This window comes from Archocentrus centrarchus, chromosome 5 (assembly GCF_007364275.1).
Source record: "Archocentrus centrarchus isolate MPI-CPG fArcCen1 chromosome 5, fArcCen1, whole genome shotgun sequence".
Lineage (NCBI taxonomy): Eukaryota > Metazoa > Chordata > Actinopteri > Cichliformes > Cichlidae > Archocentrus > Archocentrus centrarchus.
In genome coordinates, this window is record NC_044350.1 from 33,216,115 (window position 1) to 33,242,160 (window position 26,046).

At 43.0% G+C, this 26,046-nt stretch overlaps 1 protein-coding gene across 4 annotated transcripts; it reads right to left on the reverse strand.

The window, feature by feature from the left end:
- Window positions 1-15,732: 15,732 nt before the first annotated feature.
- Window positions 15,733-25,402, reverse strand: LOC115780402 (gamma-glutamyl hydrolase). 4 transcript variants are annotated; one of them, XM_030729571.1, is made up of 10 exons: window positions 25,311-25,402; window positions 24,952-25,105; window positions 23,457-23,571; window positions 21,987-22,037; window positions 20,805-20,889; window positions 20,485-20,623; window positions 19,615-19,721; window positions 18,906-18,996; window positions 18,208-18,345; window positions 15,733-17,890 (listed from the first exon to the last, which is right to left on the reverse strand). In XM_030729571.1, exons 2-10 carry the CDS (start codon window positions 25,064-25,066, stop codon window positions 17,769-17,771), a joined length of 963 nt encoding a protein of 320 aa, XP_030585431.1. In that variant the 5' UTR covers window positions 25,067-25,105; window positions 25,311-25,402; the 3' UTR covers window positions 15,733-17,768. The 4 variants fall into 4 exon arrangements, with proteins under 4 accessions (XP_030585431.1, XP_030585432.1, XP_030585429.1 ...); XM_030729572.1 differs by having other exon boundaries at window positions 19,615-19,718; window positions 25,247-25,392; XM_030729569.1 differs by having other exon boundaries at window positions 25,247-25,392.
- Window positions 25,403-26,046: the final 644 nt, after the last annotated feature.

Genomic DNA, 26,046 nt, shown 5'->3' on the forward strand with positions numbered 1-26,046 from the left:
ATGAAAAGAATCAATGAAAGGGTGGCTGTCAACAAGCCATTCTTAAGGAAGGGAAACAGGGAGGAAAGGCTGAGGTACGCCAAAGAAACCTGGACTGAAAAATCAGTGGCAACAGGTCTTATGGAGTGAAGAATCCAATTTGAAATTTTTGGTTCAAATTATAATCAATATGTACAGAGGAGGTGAGGAGTGAGGGTCTGCAGCCATCTGTAAAACACCGTAGTGTCTCTGTCACGGTTTGGGCTGCACTTCCGCCGGTGGTGTCGGGAATGTTGTCAAAATTGATGGAATTATGAAAACAACAACGTGAGGTCAGATTTTGATCCTCCAATGCAATGCCATCTGCAAAGCATCTAATTAGGAATGGCTTCATGTTTTGGCATGACAATGATCTCAAACACACTGCCAGTGCAGTAAAAGAAAAGCACACAATGGGACACCATCAGTCGTGGACTGTTCCCCAGAGAGACCTCAACATTACTGAACCAGTCTGGGAACGGCAGCCAACATCCAAACTTTGGAATGTCCTTCAAGAAGTCCGGAGAACTATTCCTGAAAACTACAAGAAAACTGCCTTAGAGCGTTTAGGCTGTGTTGAAGAATAAAGGTTCTCATACCAAATATTAACTGGCAAGCTTATTAGAATTGTACAGTTGTCTCTTAAATTCACTAAAGATGCATTCTAGTCTGAAAAAAGTACAGTTCAATGAAAGCACTAAAAGCCCCAAAGCACCATGACATTCATGCCCATGAAAAGTGTACGTAAAGTTCTGACCACAACTCTATTTCCCAGTTTCCTAGTAAAAGAAATAAGAAGTGGCTCAAGATTTTTGCACAATACTGCATTTATCTCAAACTATAGTGTACTACCCAAAACATAAACACAACAGAGTGTCCTAATTCTTTTTGTGGTGAGGCACGTCTACTGTATATGTATATGCAGTTCATAACCATCAGAAAATACCATAGAAATACCTATTAATATAATTTCAAGGTACAAATTTCATGATGTATGAACACAGCTGACGGGATGTGGATGTAAAACAGGCCAAAAGATATTTACAGCTGTGCACCGCAGGTGTGTCTGTGAAGGAGGTGTGGTGTGTTGGTATGATTATCCGGTTGTGTGTGTGTGTGTGTGTGTATGTGTGTGTGTGAGCTTGTGTGCATTCAGATGAATCTGACATTCTTGTCTCCTGGTAAATGAGGGTTGAAAATGAATGAATGTTGTTGATCTTGTAATACGGGCATGATTGATGATGATGACAGGCATCACTCTGTTGGTGTATGTACTGTTTATGTTATAGATTTAAGAGGTAAGTTTGGGGCTGAGCAAAGATGCACAGCAACTCATAAAGCATATCTAATGAAGATTACCCTGCTTATCATCAGCAGTATCATCACAACACGTTTATAAACTCCCCCACCTCTGATTGGATCCCATGTGCCCCTGTTCTCTGGTAAAGCAGACAGGAATTGAGCAATTTTAGGAATTGATTCGATAAAAGATTTGTGTAATTAATTAGTCTCATTGAATAATATGTGAAAATGGTTGCAGTCCTTACTCCAATCCACAATCTAATTAAATCCCTCGGCATCATTCATCTGACACAATAGTACCGCATTTGTGTGGAAAGCATGCGTATTAGATGAAAGCAGAGTAAGGGAGGGAGAAAACACTCATCCTCAAATTAGGCTTTGCATCATTAGGCTTTAAAGATGAACTCTTCTGCCATGTGTGATTTTTTTTTTTTTTCAGATCATTTAAATATTTATTACCTTGTAAAGACCTTCATAACGTCCAACTGCAGACAGGGAAGAAACAGCATAAATGTGATTTGTTGAGAAATAAGTATGAGCAACTCTCCAGAGGCAACACAATTACATGCGCAGATTTAATATTGTAATTGCACTCGGGATGGATCAGCTTATTGCACTGATTTGAGTTTCCATAGCAGCTGCTAGAACCGAAATAGACCAGTGACCGGGGATTACATCTTTAAATTATATCTATACAACTGTTTACACAAGAAATACAAAAACTTTACATGTCAGTGAGGCATACAAGATAAGACAACACAGGATAACGAAATAAGCTTGTGATACACTTTCTGTATTGGAACGTATGAAAGGATCTGCTTGGTATGACTGATAGAGATTTCTTCATGAAAAGGTGAATGTGAGGTGAAAACTCTCCACTTTGTGTCTTTTTCTTTCACCCACCTGAGATCCAATTACAGTGTGAACCAGACATCCAAATGTGATCTATGTGATTTGATCGCGTTTTAATCTAAATAATAATCTAAATTCTTCGTGCATTTACATCTTGCACTTTCCTCATCCACACAAGCTATCTGGATATAGAATATATTATATCAGTGCAAATGTAAGGTCTTTGTTTGATAGCAGATGGTATGTGGATGACAATAAGCCATCTAGAGGCCACTTGGGTTCCCCACGGTAAAAGCTATGCAGATACTGGCTCAGGGGGCTGAATGGGTTGTTCAATAATTGGAAGGTTGGTGGTTTGATCTGCCTGTGTGCATAATGAAATGCCCTTGGATAAGATATGAAGTCCCCAAAACGGCCCTCAATGCAACAATTATGTGTTTTTCATAGGAAGAGTGCTATATGTACAAGTATGTATGAAAGGGTATGGTTTGCAGTGTAAAGTGCCTTATAGTGGTCAGTAATACTAGAAAACCGTCTATCATCTATTTACTCTGCTACAGTTACAGTACATACCTTTATACATGAGGCTTACTCCATATAACAATATTGATGGATATTGAAATCTGCAGATTAGGTGACCTAAATGCTGGGACACATGAGATGATGGCTCAGCTGATGCACATCCAATTGGCAAATCTCATATAAGGCCCATTTTATGCTCCTTGAGCCTGCCAGCAGTTTCTCTGCATCTGCAAGATGCTTTGCAACCACCCTGTAACCTAGCTCCTTCTTTTCATGTTGTATCTGGTATAACTGATTATCTGATATCACTGATTCAATTCAATTTTATTTATATAGCACCAAATCACAACAAACAGTCACCTGAAGGTGCTATTATCTCTTTTTTCTGATGCAGGCTCTACTCTATATGAGGTCTTGTTACGGCTCTTATAGCTTCAGCCATTTATATTTACACAAACTGTCATGTCCTGGGCCGTTGGCCCAGCGTTTTGTGTTAGTTTATTTCCTAGTGTTGTGATATGTCTGCGTCTCTGTCCTGAGTCTGTGCCTGTTCCCCGTGTTTAGTCAGTATGTTCCTTGGTTTGTCACTTCCTGTTTATTTTGACAGTCTGGTTTTCCTGTGCTTTGTGTTCAGCTTTGCTTCCCCTGTGTAATTAGTTTCATTTGCCTCACCTGTTGTTCCCTGCTGTTTCCTCTTGCCCTGATTACCCAGTGTGTACTTAAGCCCTCAGTTTTGTTTTGTTCTCTGTTGCGTCGTTGACGTTGTGTGTCCGTGTGTTCCTGTATTCCTGTGTTCTTGTGTTCCTGTGTTCCCTGGGTCTGCCCGTCGTCTCCTTCCACGGTTTTTGTATTTGTTTTTTCCCCGTTGAAATAAATCCCTTTTATGTTACGCTGACTTCTGGAGTCCTTCGTGTCAGCCATTCCTCGTCCATTTCCTCCCCGGCCATGACAGAACGACGCAACCAAACTCAAGACCCTGCAAGCTCCGGCTGCTACAACGGCACTCGCCTGGCGCTGGGGGGACCAGCTTTTTTGAACGGTCCCCGGCGACGCCGCTCACCGCCCCCGCCTAAACCGCAGGTCTGCCGCGTGGGCGGACTGTTTTTGGCGCCGGCCGCTCCCTCACCTGTCACTCCGCTTGCTGGTCCCTCCTTTTCTCAGCAGTCACCGCAGCCACGGAGGACGAGATACCGGAGGAAGCGGAGAGACGTTTTCCTGGAGCCGGCGCCCGGAATGACTCCAGAGGAGTCATTTTTCCGATTCCTGGGTCACAGGGGTCCTTGGCCTCCCACCACTTCCGCGTCACCACTGCCTGCTGCTGACGGAGGAAGACCAAGCTCCCGGCAGCATCAGAGAGAATCGCCGCGGGAGCAGAAAGAGCAACTTCAGCCCGTCATGTACTCTGCTGCTTCCTCCCTCTCAGAGGAGAGCAGGAAAATTCTGATCCGAAGAGTGGACCGATTATGTTTGGACTTGTTATCTGACCCGTGTAAGGAGGAACAGGAAGCCATCACCACCAGGCTTCAAGACCTGATTGCCAGTTTCCCTTGGCTGTTGGACTCCTTGCACGGGTTAGTGAAAGACTTTGTAATCACCACCCTTCACCTACAGCCAGCACCACAGACCACTGCTGCAGCCTCTCAGCCACTCCTGTCAGTTCCCTTAGCTTCTTCCCAGTGTTCCCAGTCAGCTGTAGCTCCAGCTCCCCCTCAGTCGCAGTGTTCCCAGTCAGCTGTAGCTCCAGCTCCCCCTCAGTCGCAGTCCCAGACCCCTCAGTTAGCTCCAGCTCCCTCTGCTCACCCTGCTCCAGCTCCCTTAGCTCCAGCTTCCCCTGCACCCGTACCTGTTCCGCGGGTGGGGGCAGCCACGGACGGGCTGACCGCTGCACCCGTACCTGTTCCGCGGGTGGGGGCAGCCACGGACGGGCTGACCTCTGCACCCGTACCTGTTCCGCGGGTGGGGGCAGCCACGGACGGGCTGACCTCTGCACCCGTACCTGTTCCGCGGGTGGGGGCAGCCAGGTCCAAGCCTTCGCATCGGTCTTCTGTGTTAGCTGCAGCAGCAGGGTCTCAGTCAGCTCTAGCTCCAGTCGCTCTCTCTCGCCTTCAGTCAGCTCTAGCTCCAGTCGCTCTCTCTCGCCTTCAGTCAGCTCTAGCTCCAGTCGCTCTCCCTCGGTTCCCCGTGTCAGCTGTTTTAGTGCCCTCTCAGTCAGCTCCCTCTCAGGCCCCAGTGTCAGCTAGCTCTCACCTCTCTGTTTCCACGCAGCCAGATCTCCCTAGCCCTCAGGCTGCTCCCACGCAGCCAGCAGCGCTGCCTCGCACTCAGTCTGCTCCAGCCCCTGTAGCTCTCCCTCGCACTCAGTCTGCTCCAGCCCCTGTAGCTCTCCCTCGCACTCAGTCTGCTCCAGCCCCTGTAGCTCTCCCTCGCACTCAGTCTGCTCCAGCCCCTGTAGCTCTCCCTCGCACTCAGTCTGCTCCAGCCCCTGTAGCTCTCCCTCGCACTCAGTCTGCTCCAGCCCCTGTAGCTCTCCCTCGCACTCAGTCTGCTCCAGCCCCGGTAGCTCTCCCTCGCACTCAGTCTGCTCCAGCCCCTGTAGCTCTCCCTCGCACTCAGTCTGCTCCAGCCCCTGTCGCTCTCCCTAGCACTCAGTCAGCCCCAGCCCCTGTCGCTCCCTGTCCACTCCACTCTCAGTCAGTTCCAGTAGCTCTTCCTCGGTCCCCAGTGTCAGCTAGTTCCTGGCCTGCTTCCACGCAGCCAGTCGTCTCCCGGCCTGCTTCCACGCAGCCAGTCGTCTCCCGGCCTGCTTCCACGCAGCCAGTCGTCTCCCGGCCTGCTTCCACGCAGCCAGTCGTCTCCCGGCCTGCTTCCACGCAGCCAGTCGTCTCCCGGCCTGCTTCCACGCAGTCCCCTGCACCTCGGCTAGTCCCCGAGCAGCCCCTGCTGCTCAATAAAGTAGCAGTGTGCCCTGTTCCGCGGTCCCAGCCTACGCATCCGGTGCCTCACTATGTAGGCCCCGTTCAGCCCATGGGCCCCGCTCAGTCCGAGCCGGTGGGGGTCCCCGCTCAGTCCGAGCGCCCCGCGCCAGAGGGCCCCGCTCAGTCCGAGCCGGTGGGGGGCCCCGCTCAGTCCGAGCGCTCCGCGCCAGAGGGCCCCGCTCAGTCCGAGCCGGTGGGGGGCCCCGCTCAGTCCGAGCGCTCCGCGCCAGAGGGCCCCGCTCAGTCCGAGCCGGTGGGGGTCTCCGCTCAGTCCGAGCGCTCCGCGCCAGAGGGTCCCGCTCAGTCCGAGCCGGTGGGGGTCTCCGCTCAGTCCGAGCGCTCCGCGCCAGAGGGTCCCGCTCAGTCCGAGCCGATGGGGGTCTCCGCTCAGTCCGAGCCGATGGGGGTCTCCGCTCAGTCCGAGCGCTCCGCGCCAGAGGGTCCCGCTCAGTCCGAGCGCTCCGCGCCAGAGGGTCCCGCTCAGTCCGAGCCGATGGGGGTCTCCGCTCAGTCCGAGCGCTCCGCGCCAGAGGGTCCCGCTCAGTCCGAGCCGATGGGGGTCTCCGCTCAGTCCGAGCCAGGGGGTCCCGCTCAGTCCGAGCCGATGGGGGTCTCCGCTCAGTCCGAGCGCTCCGCGCCAGAGGGTCCCGCTCAGTCCGAGCCGATGGGGGTCTCCGCTCAGTCCGAGCGCTCCGCGCCAGAGGGTCCCGCTCAGTCCGAGCCGATGGGGGTCTCCGCTCAGTCCGAGCCAGGGGGTCCCGCTCAGTCCGAGCACTCCGAGCCAGGGGGTCCCGCTCAGTCCGAGCGCTCCACGTCTCCCGAGGGTTCCCCACCAGAGCCCGGGGTCGCCCTTCTCCGCCGCCGCATGCCCCGCGGTCGGCCTCCAGTGTCTGCTCCCCGTCGCCGCCGCCGCACGCCCCGCGGTCGGCCTCCAGTGACCCCTCCTCATCGCCGCCACCGCTGGGAGCGCGGTCGGCCTCCAGTGACTCCTCCTCGTCGTCGCCGCCGCCGCCGCTGGGAGCGCGGCCGGCCTCCAGTGACTCCTCCTCGTCGTCGCCGCCGCCGCCGCTGGGAGCGCGGTCGGCCTCCAGTGACTCCTCCTCGTCGTCGCCGCCGCCGCCGCTGGGAGCGCGGTCGGCCTCCAGTGACTCCCCCTCGTCGTCGCCGCCGCCGCTGGGAGCGCGGTCGGCCTCCAGTGACTCCCCCTCGTCGTCGCCGCCGCCGCTGGGAGCGCGGTCGGCCTCCAGTGACTCCCCCTCGTCGTCGCCGCCGCCGCTGGGAGCGCGGTCGGCCTCCAGTGATTCCTTCTCGTCCTCGTCGCCGCCGCCGCTGGGAGCGCGGTCGGCCTCCCTCGTTGGGATTTTGCTTTGTGGCCCCTTGGCCTCTGCGGCCTCCTGAACTGTGTGTTTTTTTGTTTTTGGATTTCCCACTGACTCCCCTGAACTGTGGACTGTTTTTTCCCCTGCTGTTTTTTGTTTTGTCATAGCTCCTGGACTGTTCCTTGTTTCGACCCCCTGTTTTGGACTGTCTCCGGCCTTGTGCCGTCGCCTTTTGTTCTGGTCCTGTGTTTTTGTTTTCTTCCTGTATGGGTTTGATTTGTTTTGTTCACGCCCTGTGATTTCTGTTTTGCTCCCTGTCTTTGTTTTTGTTTCGGGCCCTCCCTCCTGGTCCCCCGCCTCCCGCCCTTGTCTGGTTTTGTTTTCTGGTTTTGGCCGTCGGGAGCCGGCCTTTGAGGGGGGGGTACTGTCATGTCCTGGGCCGTTGGCCCAGCGTTTTGTGTTAGTTTATTTCCTAGTGTTGTGATATGTCTGCGTCTCTGTCCTGAGTCTGTGCCTGTTCCCCGTGTTTAGTCAGTATGTTCCTTGGTTTGTCACTTCCTGTTTATTTTGACAGTCTGGTTTTCCTGTGCTTTGTGTTCAGCTTTGCTTCCCCTGTGTAATTAGTTTCATTTGCCTCACCTGTTGTTCCCTGCTGTTTCCTCTTGCCCTGATTACCCAGTGTGTACTTAAGCCCTCAGTTTTGTTTTGTTCTCTGTTGCGTCGTTGACGTTGTGTGTCCGTGTGTTCCTGTATTCCTGTGTTCTTGTGTTCCTGTGTTCCCTGGGTCTGCCCGTCGTCTCCCTTCCACGGTTTTTGTATTTGTTTTTTCCCCGTTGAAATAAATCCCTTTTATGTTACGCTGACTTCTGGAGTCCTTCGTGTCAGCCATTCCTCGTCCATTTCCTCCCCGGCCATGACACAAACAAGGGTGAGCCGGGGCAGCACGGTGGAGCAGTGGTTAGCACTGCTGCCTCACAGTTAGAATACCATCGGGAAGGCCTGGGTTCAATTCCACCTTGGCCCAGGCCTCTCCCTCTCTCTGTGTGGAGTTTCCATGTTCTCCCTGTGCTTGTGTGGGTTTCCTCCGGGTACTCCGGTTTCCTCCCACATTCCAAAGACATGCACTTACTGGGGTTAGGTTAATTGGCTACTCTAAATTGCCCATAGGTGTGAATGTGAGTGTGAAAGGTTGTTCGTCTCTCTGTGTTAGCCCTGTGACAGGCTGGCGACCTGTTCAGGGTGTACCCTGCCTCTCGCCCTATGACAGCTGGGATAGGCTCCAAATAAAAGCTGTGTGTGTGCAAAAGTACATCTGTTTTTTTTCCTCCCATGTGAATGTGTACTGCATGTACACAAAATGTACACGCCGCCACACTGTACACAGTGGCAGTGGATTTCCAGTATTTGCCCAAAAAATGATTGCTGGTATTTTTATTGTTGTAAATGCCTTGCAGACCTATAATCTGTCAAGCATATCTCAAACATCATCTCTTATGAATGATATCAATTCATTTTGAGTCATAAAGAACATTTCTGTCACATGGTAGAAGCTGCAGTCAGTTTTTGGCAAAGTGACTTTCATGTATTCTTTATTAATAAGGGTAAAAATTATTATTGACATTAAAAATGTCTTTTTTCCCAAGAGATCTGCCAAGAGGGCTGCAGAAATTGCAAAAAAGATACCATTACAGTTCTATAAAGAGTAGCCAAAAAGGACTGGATTGATTATAATGTATATAATGTAGATACAATAATGTCATAAATATATTTGCAAATTCATGTCTTCATTTTACATATAAGCCCTTCATAAATCTTGTGCACCACAGTCTATTTACCGATATACACAAAGACAAAACATTTTTCAAAAAAAATTCGGAAATCACTTTTTGACACAACACCGGAAACCTGAAAACTTCGCTGTCGCCATGTTCTGTGTACATACACCGCTCGTAGCCCCCCCCCCCCCGTCGTCGTATGCTTCGTACGCTTTGGAAAATGTTGATAAATGTGAATCACCCCTAACACAGCAAGTAATTTTAGAGTACCGTGTATACAGTCCAATGGACAAAGGCAGCCAAAAACATTCCCGTGTATCCCACACCAACATGTCAACTGGGTGCCTAATTCCTCATCTCTTCCAGCTTTCCTTTCTTCCCACTTCTTTTCCCTTCCCCCTTGCTAACCCTCTCCTTGGATCTTGGTTTGCTCCTCTTTGTTTCCTTGCCTCTCTAATCCATCCCACTTTCCACTTACTCCGCTCTCTGCACAGACATCTCAGAAAAAAAAAATCTGCTTATTTCTCAGAGGACCTTGAAAGTTTCAGTGCATAAAATTAAAGAAAACGATTCCAGAAAAATCCAACAAATTTATGTCTTTGTGGGTGCGGATCTGTGTTTATGTGTGTGTGTGCATGTGTGTGTGTGTGTGTGTGTGTGCGCTTGTCAGATATGCAAGTATACAGACTTGTTCGAGACAGTAGGCAGCTTTTATACCCAGACCTCCAGACATGCACAAACTCACAAATGCACACGCTGTCTGAGGATCAATGGCCAAGGCTACTGTATGTATAATGTATAAAACAGCAATGAACAAAGAACAATTTTTGACAGATACAGGATGCAGCTGCTCCCCAGTCCTGCAGAATATGATTATTACCTTGTTACAAGATGGAGAGGTCATTCCACTTGTCTGCCACGTGCTGTTCATATTCATAGGCATATGGTTAAATTTCATTTATAAATAGTAAATTATTTGCATTTGTTTGTTTTTTACTCTTTTGCTGAAGGGGTATTAGTTGAGAAAAAGGAAAGCTTGTTATCACAGTATCTATTTAGTTGCTGTTCTAAAGTATTTGATCCAAGTTTAGTGACCTCTGCTGTTTTTGAGCTATCCCTCAGAGTCACTCCAGTCCTAAAACATTTTAAAGTTTATTAGAGGTATTTTTTTTATTTTTTTTTACCTAATTGTTTAACATTCTGAATATCAAGTCTGCACACATAGACAGATTCTTCTTTACTGAAGCGTGGACATTTGCTTGTATTTAATGGTCTCTTAGTGCCATCTGGTGGAGGTTCGTCCACACAGTCCCTTTGAGTATTTGAGCCAAACTGAAACAGAACACCAACACCAAAGAATAACTAATAACTAATCATAAAATAGCCCTAAAAACAAATTTTTCTGACTTTCTTTGTGCTGTAAGTTTTGAAATCTTCATGTCCAATTTTTTTGCATTGTTTTTGGTGTGAATAATAAACAATGCATTAAGCTTTTATACATCAGAAAATCTTACATTCATAGTGTAATAATTAATTGCATTATGTGTTAAACTTAACCTTAAACCTGATACACAAATCCATAATTTATGTCTATTAAGATTTTTTAAAAATATGTTTGCAATCCTTGGAAACAAACTGTTCTCCAAGATTAGTTCCAGCAGCATCTGTCAAAGATTCCCATTCACCACTGATATTTTATCTATATTTAATTCAGCCTGACTTAGAGATTCTGAATCCTCACTGTATTCCTTTACAATTATGCATTAAAAAACCCCCAAACAAACAGTTAAATTGTTGGGCTAAGACTTTGACAGAGTGGTGAAACCCTCAGCTGTACTTCACCAATACTCAGACTCTATATGATGCATTTTATCACTCTGATTGTGTTACCAATTAAGCAGTTTAAAGATTTTCTACTATGTAACTTTTCTAATCTTTTCTGCAGTGCCATCTCAAATAAGCATGTTTTTCAAAAACAGTAAAATTCTCCAGTTGAAACATTTCATCTGTTATTTTAATATCGGCTTAAAATAATTTGCTAGTCAATTATTCCTTATTATTTACATTTTCCACAGTATCCCATGTTTTTTCTGAATGGGATGGCAGATGAACTTAACCTGTTTTTCACTTTACTTGTCCCTTTATACGTTTTACTTTACATACTTTTTAAATGAAGCCAAACCTTTGCCTCTTCAAGGTGGGTAACCTATGCAGCAGTATAATTAGTCATTTAACCCCTCAAACCATATTTTCTGTTGTGAGCATTGTTGAAGGTGTTTTTTTTATGCAAACTCCTCCCCTGCCTTCGTCTTTGAGGAAATAAATGCTAGGTAGGTACAATAATGCTTTTATTGTCTGATGATCCAAAAAGAAACTGAGCTGATAAACATGCAGAGAATTCCAAAATAAAAACATGGACAAGAATTTACTGTAGCTCTTTATTTTTAGCTTTATTGCCAAAATACAAGTGCGAACAGTGGAACATTTAATAAAAAATTGATTCTGGCTGTATTTTTCATCAGCGGACTTTATGGGTCATATCTTGCAGTGCAAACCATGATGTTTTAATATGTTAAATAAGGGAATATGCTTAATAAAAACCCTATTATTTGTGAGATAAAACGTTAACAGACAAAAATTACAAGCCTTTTAATTTGTTGTACTAGTTTTGGATGGTTGTTGATGGGAAAATGTTTATAATGGAGTTATGAAACTGTACCACACTGTTAAACAATTACTCCATTTTACAACCAGCCTCTCATAAATGACATTATTTTCCATATCCACAAATACTATTACTATTTTATAAAGTTACCTCATACTCCCACCATTTTCAGACTTCTTTCTTCTATTCATATGTACAAAGCTGATGTTACAATTTCCCATTTCTTGATAATTATTGTAGCTGTTTTCTGTCAGTTTCAGTGTTGTTTGAAAGCTCCGAGTTTCATTTACTGTTAGGTTGATTTATCAAATTCCTGTTTTAAAATTCTGAATTCCTGGTTTGAGTCCCGTATTTTTAAAGTGAGTTTCTCGTGATATGGAGTCTCTGTTCCTCACTCAGTGACAATCAAACAGAAGGTGACACGTTCAGAGAAACGCTGTTACCTTCAGAGACAGGAAAGCTGGCAGTGAAGAAGCTGGATGAAACACACTGGGCTCATCTTCCCATTCAAAAAGACTTTTCCCTGGATGCCACTGCAGATCATAAAACGGGGAACTGCAGGCTGCATAACACCATAAACAAACAGCAGGCAAAAATTCAATCTTCAATTAAGAAAAAAAAATAAATAAATCAGTGAAGTGAATTTGACAGGAAGACGACCACAATCTTTGATATTTCCCGTGCTTTCTCTTGATTTCCACAATTACACTAAAAAATCTGAAATAAAACAATAATAACTGTTCTCAGTATTAAAATTTAAAATCAAAAGATAAAACATAAATAATAAACAATATAAATAATTCATGTCAAAGTGTAAAGTTCCACTATTCCAGAAAACACAAGAGATACCATACAGATCTGGTTGGCTGGTATCTATATTAGTATATAAGATGGCATTTATCAAGAGCCAATATTTATCTGCTGTGTCACATCAATTTTGTGTTAGCTAAAAGTTCAGAGAGTGATGACAAAAGGCTTGAAAACACTTATTTTTCACAAGTAAATTGGATGTAAAAAGAGAGTAAAAACAAAATAATCTAAAAAGAACACTGGCACCTACAGTATCTCATGTTTCATCAAGTTTTCTAGCTGAAAGGTGCTGCTGCCCTCTGGTGGTGTTATCTAAATAATGAAGTCAAAGTGAGCGCATCACGTCAAACATTTGCATTTTTGTGTTGAGGACGGCCATACAGAAACCAGCATGAAATAAATGGCTGTCAAACTGCAAATCAGTCAATGAGGAATGTTCCCTTCCCTTTTTCTTTTCATCATTGGCAGCAGACTGGAGCTTGTAAAACCTCCTCAGTTTGGTCGTTTGGCTGCAGCTCTGTAGCTTCAAAGACAAACTTTACAATCGAATAGTTTTGGTAGCCCTAAAAGAAAGTTGCTGTTTTCCCACAAAATGTATCAGAGGTGCAGCTGCAAAAACAACTCTGTGCAGAGTCATGAAAAATGGAATTAGATATCTTTTGGGTCATTGAAGGCCACTGAGCAACATCACAGTTCATCCTGGCACCCTGCAACTTATATTAAGTAAACACTAACTTTTTTGGTACATTTCAGTGAAAAAAGTTTGTCTTGCTCAAGTAAATCTATGAGATCAGAAAGCACGAGACAGTCACATTAATGTTAATGTGCTTAAAGTCATATTTTTAAACAACCCATAAAAAACTGAAGCAGTGCACACACACACACACACACACACACACACACACACACACACACACACACACACACACACACACACACACACACACACACACACACACACACACACAGAGCTTCATCTTCAAGGTGAGCTCTTCCACACCAAATAGGCTTTTTGGAGACAAGATTGATTCATACCTTTATATTTACTATTCAAAATATGACATGCAGACTCATTAGTAGGCATGTGTAATAAATTTAACCAGATCATAGAAATGAGAGCTGGTAAATCCAAAGTAGGATGGATGCCGCCTCTCCTAAGAAGACCAGGTTTCCCCCAGAAACTTGCCCAATTATCTATAAAGCCCACATCACTTTCTGGACACCACTCAGATGATTCAAGGAGAACATGCAGCTAAACATTTGACTCCAAAACTAGAGTCCAACATCAATGTTGCAGAATCTTTATTTTTCAATCACATGTCAAACCACAAACAAACCAAGCATCAGTATGGTGATTTAATTGACTTTGAACATGTCATGGTTGTTGGTGCCAGAAGAGCTGGTCTGAGTATTTCAGAATCTGCTGATCTGCTGGGATTTTTCCACACAACCATCTCTAGGGTTTACAGAGAATGATCCAAAAAGGAGAAAGTATCCAGTGTGCAGCAGTTCTCTGGGCAAAAATGCCTTGCTGATATCCGAGGAGAATGGCCACACTAATATAACCTGATAGGAAGGCAGTAGAAACTCAAATGTTGCAACCAAGGTATGCAGAAGGGCATCTCTGAATGCATTACACATAGAAACTCAAAGCAGAAATTAGAAAAACATTGCCTGATCTGATGAGTCTGAGTCTTACCATGAAATTTAGTTAGGGTCAGATTTTGGTGTAAACATGTAAACATGGATTCCTCCTGCCTTGTCTCCAAGGTTCCACTCTATGTGATGGTGTAATGGTTTGGGGGATATTTTCTTGGTACATTTCAGGCCCCTTAGTACCAAATGAGAACTGTTTAACTGCCACAGCCTACTTGAGTATTGTTGTTGTCGGTCCCTTTATAATAACAGTGTGCCATCGTCTGATAGTTGAATGGAAGATTGGCATCATGGATATGCAGCCAACAAATCTGGAGCAACTGTGAGAGGCCATCAGGTCAGTATGAACCAATTTTCTATAGCACTGTCAAAACGCCCTCTGAATGGAACTGTATTTTTGTTTCACAGTTTTACTCTACCTCAACCGACCATAGACATATATACGTAGACGCCTCGTTGACTAGGTTGGCCCGCTGATGTTACGTAACCGTGTGTCCGCCATATTGGAGGAGGGAAAGCTGCGCCTTTCTTAAAGCGTTATTACCTCCGCCAAGGAGGTTATGTTTTCGGTCGCGTTTGTTTGTCTGTCTGTCTGTTTGTCAGCAGGATTACTCCAAAAGTTATGAACGCATTTCAATGAAATTTTGTGGAGTGGTTGGAAATGACAAGATGAAGAAGTGATAAAATTTTGGCGGTGATCCGGATCACGATCTGGATCCAGGATTTTTTTTAAGGATTCTTCACTCTTGCAGGATAGGGGGTTATTGTTGTCTGGGAAAAATGAAAGATTATTTCACAGTATTTAGATACACGTATTACAGCGTGACCCTATGGCCTTGGCGGAGGTTTGCGCTCTCTGAGTGCTTCTAGTTTAAGTTAATGCGCTCATTCACACATTCAAATATGCACTAATATACACTGGGAAACTGTTAGGCACAAAAAAATAATTTTGTTTTCAAAATGTTAGAATGGCCAAATTCGATCAAAAACAATTCCTGTCTTACCTGTGAAAGGTAATCCCATGTGATCCCGTTTTGAGTGCAGCATCTCTCTCATGTTAGTTGGCCGCTTTTGCCCCCTCCAATATGGCGGCGGCGTTGACGTACGAGTCAGCGCTCAATGCGACGTCTACCTATATATGTTTATGCAACCGACTGTCACTGCCTTAGCCGGGCCTGCTGTGGTTTCCTGACCCACTGGGTGTGGCTTGTGCTCTCCAGCCTTGGGTGCCACCCCTTTTGGAACAGCTGACCCAACTTGGCAATCAAGCTGGGGTATTTAAGGCCAGAGAGGAGAGATCCAGGCCAGTGATTGCCAGAGACTGCCTTTGTGGCGTAACTTGTGAACTGTGTTGGTGCAGCTGCTTACTCCTGCTTAGTGGAGAGGAGGGTGGTGTTTTGTGCATGAGGCCTCTTGTCTTAGGTTGTTGTTTACGTTTGTTGAATGACTCCTGTGTTTTCTTTTCCTTTGTGTGAAGGTGATAGTGGCGTGTCTGTCTCTTTTTGTTATAATCTTAATAAAAAATTTTTATTTTACTAATTTTGCTTATGTCTCCTTTTGTCAACCCGGTCACCTTTTGTTACTTCCCCCGAACCCCCTAGACTTTTTAGGGGGAACGTAACACCGTCCATAAAGAGTTAACTGGAACTTGTCATCTGTGTGGTTTGTTGGAGAGGAGTTAACTAGCTGTTGATCCTGGCAAGCCATTAGGGCAGAACAGTATACCGCCTTTCTTTCATAAGAAAACAAATGTTGGATAGACTGAAGTTTACTTTATTGTGATCATCTGACACATGGTCATACAAACAAGACAGTAATTTCTACCAATTCTACATTCAATACATGTATCAAAAGAAACTGAGATGATCTGCAAAAAAGTGAATACATTTTGAACAAGCTTTTTTTGATTTGGTGTACTAGCTTTAGGACAGTTGCTGATGGGAAAATGTCAGTAACAAAGTTCTGAAATCACACCACATATTTTAACAGTCCATCCATTTAAAAATCCAACATTCATGTAGCATCTAGTTCATACACTTTTTGATTTTATATTGCTATTAGCATCAGGTAACCTCATGCCATACGTATATCCACAGGTACAAAGATCATTTCATTAGAAATAATAAACTTGACAATGTAAAACCTATCATTTCCCACAACCCAAACATCTTCACAGATGTGTAGCATTCTCAGACAACACGTTTTACAAAATCGCCATTTCTTTTTGAGGAATAAAATACTCAGATGCACACGTAGATGTGCAAGAATACAATCAAGTATAGATGAACTGATAACAAATGCCTGATTTTAAGAATAAAGACACTCTTGGAAAATGATTACTTTGAAGTAGGATGGTAGTTAATAAAATGTAATCGTTAATTACATGTTCATGTTCACATGAGTAAAAATATGAAGGACAGACTGATCTTAAAGGAAGAGTAACTTTTAGTACTGTAAATTAAAGCCACTAAAGTAAAAGTGTGCAGGTGTCAATGAATGTTCCCTTTTCTACAAAAGAAGTAAGATTTAAAATCCAAATGTATTATAGAAACAAAGGTTTGTTCACAACTGTCAGTAATATTATGCAAATAATCAAACTCAACATGGAAACCTGGTGAGTCAAGTGTTTCATCTCTTCAATCTTTGGTTATAAGGGCACCAGAAATGAATCTTTCTGTCCAGCCTCTTCCCAGCTGAAGGAGCCAAACAGCACAAAAAGTAAGGAAACCTGCGTTTGGTCGATTATATCTTTGTTGTAGCGATGCTTCTTGCAGGATCTCATCTCGATATCTCTCTGCGTTGAGATTATCTTTAATGATGATGAGCCTGATTGTCAGCACCAGAAGCTCCAAACAAGAGTCCATAGCAGCTGTTTGGCATTGGCAGAAAAAATTTGGCAAGTTTTTCATGGGCACAACCCACACACTCAACTCTGCTGCTCCACCCACACACATTTTCCTTACAATTGTGGCTCCATTTAAAGGGAAATAAACAGGCTTTCCAACGGTATAAGATTTATTGCCAAGAAGCAAAGAAATAATCAACCAAACACAAATTTCCTTACTTTTTGTGCTAAGTTTACATACTTAAAGTAGGTCCAGAATCCCTTTCACATAAATACATAAAAAGAGCAAGTAGATGCAAATTTCTCTACGGCATTTGCTCATTTTTAAATCTTTCACGCTTCAAGCCTGACAAAGTACACTGGGGAGAACTGAGACATTTTGTTTAAAACAAACAAACAAATAGAAAACAAAACAACACCCGCTGTTTTTTCTAAGAAATTACTGGTCCCAGTCTGGGTTTGTGTGTAAACCATTTAGATAAGTGAATTAGCTAAACTTTAACTGCAGAAGAAATTTAATAGACCCCACCAGCAATGGTATCCAATAAAAGACAAAATATCAGCTATTTTTTTGAAATACTTAGGATTTTAAAAAGTAGTATTTCCCTCCCTATACTGTTTATTTTAATTAGCCAGTCATTAAAAACATGACACTGCGAGGTTATTTAGATTCAACCCAATCTTAGCAACATGATGTGTCATAAAAATACAGCAAGAAAAAAAATCTGTACAATTTGACTATTTCATTCAATATATTTATTTTTATTAGTTCTATGTTTTTATGCTTGCTCTTTGTTTTAGCAATTTTTCCATATTATACTAACAATTTGAGACTTTTTAATTTTATTCAGGCTTATTTTCTGCTATCATTTATCACTACATTTCCTCACTGTCCTGTTTCATTCATGACTTCCTGTTTGTACATTGCAACTCTATCAAGTTTAGTTCAGATCGTGGGCCAAGATGATCTACAGCTGACAGATTCTGACTAGGCTGATGCCAGGTCTGGTTCATCTGCATCACTGTTCATCAATCAAAATAATAATTCTGCACAAAGACAGCATCAGCGCCTCTGTAGACAGGAGAGAAGTTGTAAATAAGAGCTCTGTCTTCCTCATCAGGACTGGAGTAATGATGGTAGTTCTTCATGGCTGGGGGAGAAAAACAGAGGAAACACTGAATGCAGTGGTTTTAAGTACTGAATGATTATTCTTATTTATCAGCCATGATTTAGATATGAGTGAACCATTTACTGCATTTATTCACTAATTCCAAAACATCTCATTATAAGTATATCTAAAATCGAATCACCCAGTTTTAAACTTTTCTGTGTCTGGATCTGCATCAGAACTATTTTTCTTTTCAGTTCATGACCTAATTTTCCACTTCCACCTGTGACCTCACCTGTTTGAGGTAACATCAAATCCAAAAATGGACAATCAAAATATTCGGAGATACTTCATGTTACCTTCAGAGACAAGGAAGCTGGCAGTGTAGAAGCTGGCTCTAACAGCAGAGACAGAGTGAACCATGCCTGGCTTATCCACCCATTCAAAAGGACTTTTCTCTGGATGCCACTGCACAGCATAAAATGGGTAATTGTTGGCTAAACATGGAAAACAAGAAACATTGTTAGCAGATAAAAAAACAAAATCTTTACAAAGTGCCAACTGCAACATTTAAATGTATATGAACGCACACACACATATGAAAGATTTCCTTGAATTAGAAAAATTAGAAAAAACAGAAAAAAAAAAAGAATATTGGTATTGGCAAATGCTGTCAAGCAAATTATTATTTCAAACATTGACATCATCCCAGAATTTTAAAAACTAGTCCATTAATACAAACTTCATCAAAACAGATTTCATCTTAATTTTATTCCCCTAAAAGCAAAGTAAGGAGTTATGTGTTACAGTCAAAACAAGAAGAATGGGAGTGATTTTCATCACAGTTCTTTTTTCCTGTTGGACTGAGGCTTCTAGTTGTAAAGTGGTGCTGCCACCTGGTGGACAGTTATGTTAAATTTAATGCTGAACTCGAGGAGAGTGTGTTTGTTTCTTTCTTTGTTTGTTTGCTTGTTTGTTTGTTTGGTTTGTTTCAGATAGCATTATGGAAGCCAATGTGAAATGAGTGGCCTCCAGGTTAGTAGTTGGTAAATGTTACCTTCCATGGTAGAGATGAATTCTTTCTTTCCATCACTGTTAGTGGACAGGACCTTGTAAAACCTCCTCAGCTTGGCATTTCGACTGTAGTTCTGTACATTCAAAGACACCAATCTTATATTAAATTTGACATTTAAATATATTTTTTAGACTGGTTTAAATCTGCAGCCTCATTTTGGATCTTTCCTAGAGGTTTACTGTGCATGCCTGAAATGTATTTACAATGAACACCAATATTCTTGATATTACCCTGTAATTTATTTAGTCAAAAGAGGACAGGATAGAGCACAGGGTCAAGCTCCATTTATACAAATTATATGTTCTGTGCAGACGTTGATGACGTGTTATCACTGTGCATTTGTGGGAAAAAGCTTAAATTTCAATTCAATTGTTGATGTGTACTCTCATACTAGTACTCGTATACTCAATATACTTTATACTTATCCTTATTTTTCAATCATAAGTGCTTTAGCAAAAACTGGTAGCATGTCCTGTGTTAATTCATGAAAGATGCAGTGAATGGTATGTTTTTGGACAGTTCGTCTTCAAAGTTTTTTTCAGGTATTTCTTGGTTTTATGATGTTATTTATGAGACTGTGTTTAAAAAGTAAATTTCTGTACAGTTTCTTTCAGTTCCATAAACAGACTTAATCTGCAACAGGAAGTACTTCCTGGCGGGGGTCAAGGGGAAAAAAAGTAGCAGAAATTACCTGCATTGAGAGACTCCAGCTGTGGAAGTTGGAAGTGATGTTTTCATTAGCCAAAGACCGCAGCAGATCCTTGGGAAAATTCCGGAATAAACGGCTGGATTGGGCTGCTAGTAGACGGATACAGATTTGTGTCACAGAGAATGCATACAGACAGGCAGGTGAATAACAGCAGAGAAGAGTGTAACTGTGAGACTACTGGGAATAAATAAACGTGTTTATAGATGTTTTCATGTATTAGAGCCTTGACTTCAGCTCAGGAGAAAAGACAACATTTTATTAGGATGCGGGTCGTGTCGTCGCCACAGCAGGTGAACGCCTACAACTTCTTATCTTTTGCCTTTGGTGTACTACGTATGGAGCTAGTTTCTAGCCACATGCACAAAATGCGATTAGTCGGGAGAGAGAGGTCCTTCTCAGCCACTGCATTCAAATATGGTGGGGGGGACATGGCAGCTTCCACAAACGGCTCCAAGGTATTTTTAATAAATTAAGTTTACGAGAATGTATCAGTTTGTTGGAAGATGTAAATACGCATTAATCTATGTATATTTATGAGTAAAAGATCCTTATTTTCTATTAAATATCTTGAAAAAAAATTACTCACTGTACCTTTAAGATGTGCCATTTGTGCTTGTAAAAATATTAGAAATGTCAACAGAATACAAATTTATCATTTTTGTTTTATTACTTCGTGTTATGTGTTATTATCAGCTCATCAGTCATCTGTATCTGTGAAGCACTTTGTACTGAACTAATGTGACTAATCTGACAAAAGAAACAGAATAGAGATGATTTATGATATGAAATTACTAAAGAGGGGGAAAGAAAAGGACCGACAAAGCAAGCAAAACAACAGCAGTAACAGAACACCTGATGCGAGTGTCAGAGGTAGAGCCACAGCCTTGGTATCGGTGAGCGTGAGGAGGTTTTTGTTGGCAGTCAGGACAGAGAGCTGCTGGAAGCCTTGGCAAGTTCCCCAGATAGGAAAGTAGTCTCCAGCATCATTGGCCTGCAGGACCAAAGACAGCAGGTAATGAGAAGGTACCAATAAGGGCGGGCCACAGCCATGTTTTTTGCCTAAATCCATAAATAAGTCAATTTAAATGTTTTAAATCAGTTATCAAGGATCATTGTCTAAATAATCAGGATAGTTAGTCCTGGTAGTCAGTTAAACACATCAGATGTGATACCTTCAGAGCCAAGTTGTAAAAGATCTTGGCAGCTCGACTGAACTGTGACGTCTGAAGATCTACATCTCCACCTGGCAGCAATAACCTGAGGAGACACAGTTTAGGCAAATATGCTGGGAGACGCTTCAATTAAATCTCAACTGAAGTCTTTCAGTGTAAAAGCACAATTTATAACGCCTTTAAATGTTGCTCCTTATATCTAACATGTTAAAATGAAAATACCAGTGAGCACATGTTAAAGGTCTGAACTGCTTCTAACCAAACTGGAGGGATGAAATGGATGTGCGGCTGTGAGCAAAATTCTTTAAGAAGTAAATGGCGGGCAATTACAGTATATAGTGATTTATGAACATTTAGCTCAGTTTCATTTTCTTTTATTTGTTGCTACAATATGCTATTCATTCACCAAATCACACACTGATGTCGTGTCCTTGACAGTGACAAGTACACTGGGATATCATGCTTGGAGAAAGTTCTGAGTTTCTCTGACAAACCTGCTACATAAGGGATGACAAAGGGAACAACACTGTGCTTCAGACTCAGCCACACTAAGAATAAAACTGGTTCATCCTCAGGACACAACTCCCAAACACTCTGCAGTGCTGTGCAGTGCCACGAGGAGTGCTCGGACCTTTACACTGAAGAAACCAAACAGCCCCTCCACAAACACATGGAACAACACGGAAGAGCCACATTGACAGTACAGGACTCTTCTGCACCTAAAGGATAAAGGGCAGTCTTTGGAGGATGCCAGTGTTCACATTTTGGATCAGGAAGACAGATGGTTTGAAAGAGGAGTAAAAGAGGCCATCTTGCAGTCTTGAAATATCTTCCCAGGCCCCTCAAGCCCCATGCACACCTTCCTTCAGGTGACTTCAGTAGGTCACATGATAGAGTGGGGCAAGGTCTCACAGTGGTTTCACCTGAAACCCCTGGTGTTAAAGACCCACACCCTTTTTCACACCTTGGCTCGTGATGATGTGCATGATTAATAGTGGGTCAATGACCACCTCCAAGGGGACAACCCCAACTAGGGTTTAAATACCTGGGACTCTCCACCTTTTGGTTTTAGATAAATTGAGAGCATTTCTGTTTAAGACCTACAATTATATCTTATCATGAGAACTACAACAGCAAAATACAATCAATGTGATAAAAAAAGGCGATAAGCAGTCAACGTACCCATTTATTGAGTGAAATATCTTATCATACTCTTCTTCTGTGCGATTAATTCTGTTGGGAAAAAAAACAAAACATTAAAACAGTAAACTCCTCGGCTTTCTAGGAAAATCAAACAGATTATTAATCACACTTGAACAACACTAATATGTTGTAAAAAAAGACATTTACTCAGCTCACAAAAAAACTGTGAATAAGAAGCAAATCTTAAAGCAAAGAAACCATACAAAAGCCTGTCTAATCCCATTTGAGGCACAGCTCCGCCCACATGAATTTGCTGTAGGTCCCACAAGTGCTGTAAGTACTTGGACAACACATTTTTTAGTGGATTTTAAATGAAAATGAAGAAAAAAGAAAAAAAAATCAAGATGTAATTGAAGCACAGCCTTTTGGCTTTAATTCAAGGGGTTCACCAAAAAAAAAAAAAAAAATGAAGTATTTAAGAATTACAGCCACTTTGATACATATACATCGTACCAAAATATTGAAAAGAGAAGAGTAAAAAGAAGCAACAGCTCATAAGCTGAAGCTTACTGCATCATCTGCCAAATATGGTCAAAGCAATTATTGATCATATCACAGCTGATAGAAACAGCAGATGACCCCCCCCCCCTCCCTGAGCCTGGTTCTGCTGGAGGTTTCTTCCTGTTAAAGGGAGTTTTTCCTTCCCACTGTCACCCAGTCCTGCTCATAGGGGGTCGTTCTGACTGTTGGGTTTTCTCTGTATTATTGTAGGGTCTTTACTTTACAATATAAAGCACCTTGAGGCGACCGTTTGTTGTGATTTGGAGCTATATAATTATAATTGAATTGAAGTGAAATCCAGAGCTACACTCTCTGCTTAGAGGAGGGCAAATGGATAAAGCAACCCAGATGTTTCTTGAGTCAAAGTACCAACGTGCATTTAAAAAAAAATCTCTGCCAGCATACATACCATTCAATATCAACAAAACAAGAGACACTAGTCTGCATTACTTGTAGGATCACATGTGACATAAAGATGTTCCAACTACATCAATATTTAAACTGTTTCATGATTCATGTGTGTTAAAATGTGTTATAAAATAAGGTGGAATATCAGTCAGTAAATCTGTAAAAAGAAAAGGATGGTGAGTTACTAAGCATGTGGCGTGCACCTGCTGCAAACAGTAATGAGAATACTGCAAGAAAGCTCATTTCTAAATTACATTAAATTATATTTATTCCAGCACTTATTAGAAAACAATCAAACGACTGCATTTCTGTGTAAAACAAGAAGTCACCTGGTTTTATATTCTGCAATTCATAGAGTGCATCAAGGGACACTAAAGGTGACAGAGTGAATGCATATAAGACAAACAGCAAACAGAGAGGTGGTGGAACCTAATGACCAAAAGCTGGCCTGGGTGTCACTCTAAAAAGCTAAGATAGATTAGTCATTTGCCATCTGGTACGATTAAGGGTAATTTCTCTTTATCCATTTAACATTCTTACCGGACAGGTACAACTCTGGCCCCAGCACCCTCGAGGTATTTGACATAGGAGGCAGCAATGTAAGAAGAGCCACGAGCAAAGTGGTCCCATGGAAGGTTTTCCTGTGCCAACACGCCTAATGACGACATGAGACAGATGCAATGAGACACTGAGGTAACCTGAGTTACCTGAGGAAACAGGACTGAAAAGAAAGGACAAAAAAGGTCATAGTGTGGTGTTTAGCAGAAAACCATTTCAACTACTCATGCAGTGAGCGTAAGCACAGTAGTACTAACAAACTATACAAAAACTAAGAGGATGGGGGGGGTGGAAGTGAGAGGTCTCAGGAGCAGAGCTAACACCTTAAGCAGTTAACAGTTAGATGAGACATCAACCCAACAGATGGTCCTTTTCAAATTTTGTTCTTCTTTGGGTTAAAAGGTCCAAATGCCAGTGTGAAGGCCACGCCGTGTTTCTCTGCTGTATCTCAGCATCACCCCAGCTGATCCATGAAACCTGATACCACTACAGGCATGTCTTAAAAGGCATAGAGGCCAGTATATTTCTACAGTCATGTCCATAAGTATTTGGACAGACACACAGTTTTTTTAAACATAAAAGATTTGGAGTCGATTCAAGATGTTGAACTTGCATTTGGTTTCTTGCTCACTGAAACTGTCAATATGAGGTCCAGAAACATGTCAATGCAAGTGAAGGAGGCCATCACTGAGGTGGAAAACAAAACAGGCCTATTAGGGAATGTGTGTGAAGATGGCTATAATTCCTAAACAGTTAATACTATAGTTTTCTTACACTCCTTGAATTTAAGTTTAAAGTATCCACTTCAATCACATCTTGACTCTTTGATTTAAAATCCAATGTCTCACCATCCAAATACTGAGAGAGCAGACTGCATACAGCTCAGAACATTCCCCACAATCCTGTATGACCGCTTCATTATTTCCCAATGTTAAGGAGTGCTATATGACCACCTATGTTCTTGCAATAGCACGCCTTAAATGTACTCCTAACCACATGCCTGGTCATGCCCTCACACTTCTGACGTCAGTGACTGCAGCTGAAAACAAAGTGACTTATTGATCTGAAACAGCCTCAGTTTAAGCACTGCTCAACAATAAGGTCCAAGTAGGGTTAAAAGTAACAATTATATACATTACAGTATATTTTCTTGGCATTAGTTTTAACATTAGCATCACCATTAAACTTGAGAATGAAGAACATTTAATGCAAACGTGACGTGAACTAATTTCTCCTTTTTACAGAGGACCGTAATAGTATATTGTATATACTAATATATATATAAAACAGCTCAAGTAGTAAACGTAAACCAGCCCACAGGGAAGACAGCCCCTTTACTCACTCAGCCCCCTCTCTGTGGAACACATTTTCTCGAACGTTCTACACGAGAATTACATAAGAGCATCAACTACCCACGTGTATAAGCGACTTCTGCAGGTACATACAAAATACTGCCGTTCATCTGAGCAGATCTTACCGATAATTGGTCGGTAATTGAGCTGCTGGTGGCTGCTCCCCACCTTGCACAGAGCGGGTCCGCACCACAGACAGGCGGTCAGCACCGCGAGCACCGCTGCAGCCGGCCGAGGCATTCAAAACACAAATCCGCGGGAGGGGAAAATGAATGGCAGCTGGATTGCAGGATGAGAATGAAAGATTTTATTTTATTTAAGTTCTTGCTGTTTAAAATAACAAACTGCAGACAAAAAGGGAAAAGCGTTCAATAAAATGAGCAAAATTACAAAGAAGAAATTCCCGGTAATGATGCAAACCCTCTGGGTGCTGATGCTGTGTTCCTGGAGGCTGGTCGCCTTCTCTCGCAGCCCTCTGACTTACCCACGTCTGTATTGTGAGGTATTGCGAGTATCAAGTCAGTCACGTGTAGCTCTCTGCTCCAAAGACCAGCGTCATCTAGAGTGGCCCCCTCCTCACTGCTGAGTTCCCATAAAAAACAGATCAGACAGCATCAGCGGACTCCTCCTCTACACAGGTAGCACTAAATAGTGGGCGGGGGGTGTTTCCACAAGGAGGAACAATAAAAACAGCTGGAGGAGAAAATAGAGTACAGAATAAAAGAGATAAAAACCAAGGGAAAAAAAGAAAAGAGGATTTTGTTGAAATGCAAAATCATTTGAAAGCATTAAAGGTGTGGAAGCATGAACCAGAATACAGGGACAGAAAAACAAAACAGCTAAAGAAAATGCTCAGGAGAAAACTTAAAGGGATGAGGATAAAACAGCGTGTCAGCATGCCCCTCCAATTGCTACACCTGCTTCACCTCCACCATGGACAGATTCTTCTAGTGACTGATTACCAACCACATCACGCCGACCACAGGAGGTTCACATCAACAAGCTGATCCATCAGAAACCTCAGCCACCTTCACCTTTTCTCCCATAGCCCAGCACACCCGACAGCTATGTGCAGACCCTCCAGCTGCCCTTCGAGTGGACAGCCCCTTCTAGTTTTGAACCTTGGTCAGAGGCATAGTTTCAAGAACCTCATAAACCATACCCAACAGAGTCAGGCGAGAGGTTTGCTGAAGAGTTGGTTGTTTGCATGCATTGTATGG

Excerpts from the sequence above, each read along its gene's own strand:
- LOC115780402 (XM_030729571.1), bottom strand. The coding sequence starts at position 25,066 with ATGCCTCGGCCGGCTGCAGCGGTGCTCGCGGTGCTGACCGCCTGTCTG. Across the intron at positions 23,572-24,951 it reads CAATTACCGACCAATTATCG|GCGTGTTGGCACAGGAAAAC; the intron begins GTAAGATCTGCT and ends TGTCGTCATTAG. Across the intron at positions 20,890-21,986 it reads ATATTTCACTCAATAAATGG|GTTATTGCTGCCAGGTGGAG; the intron begins GTACGTTGACTG and ends GTGTCTCCTCAG.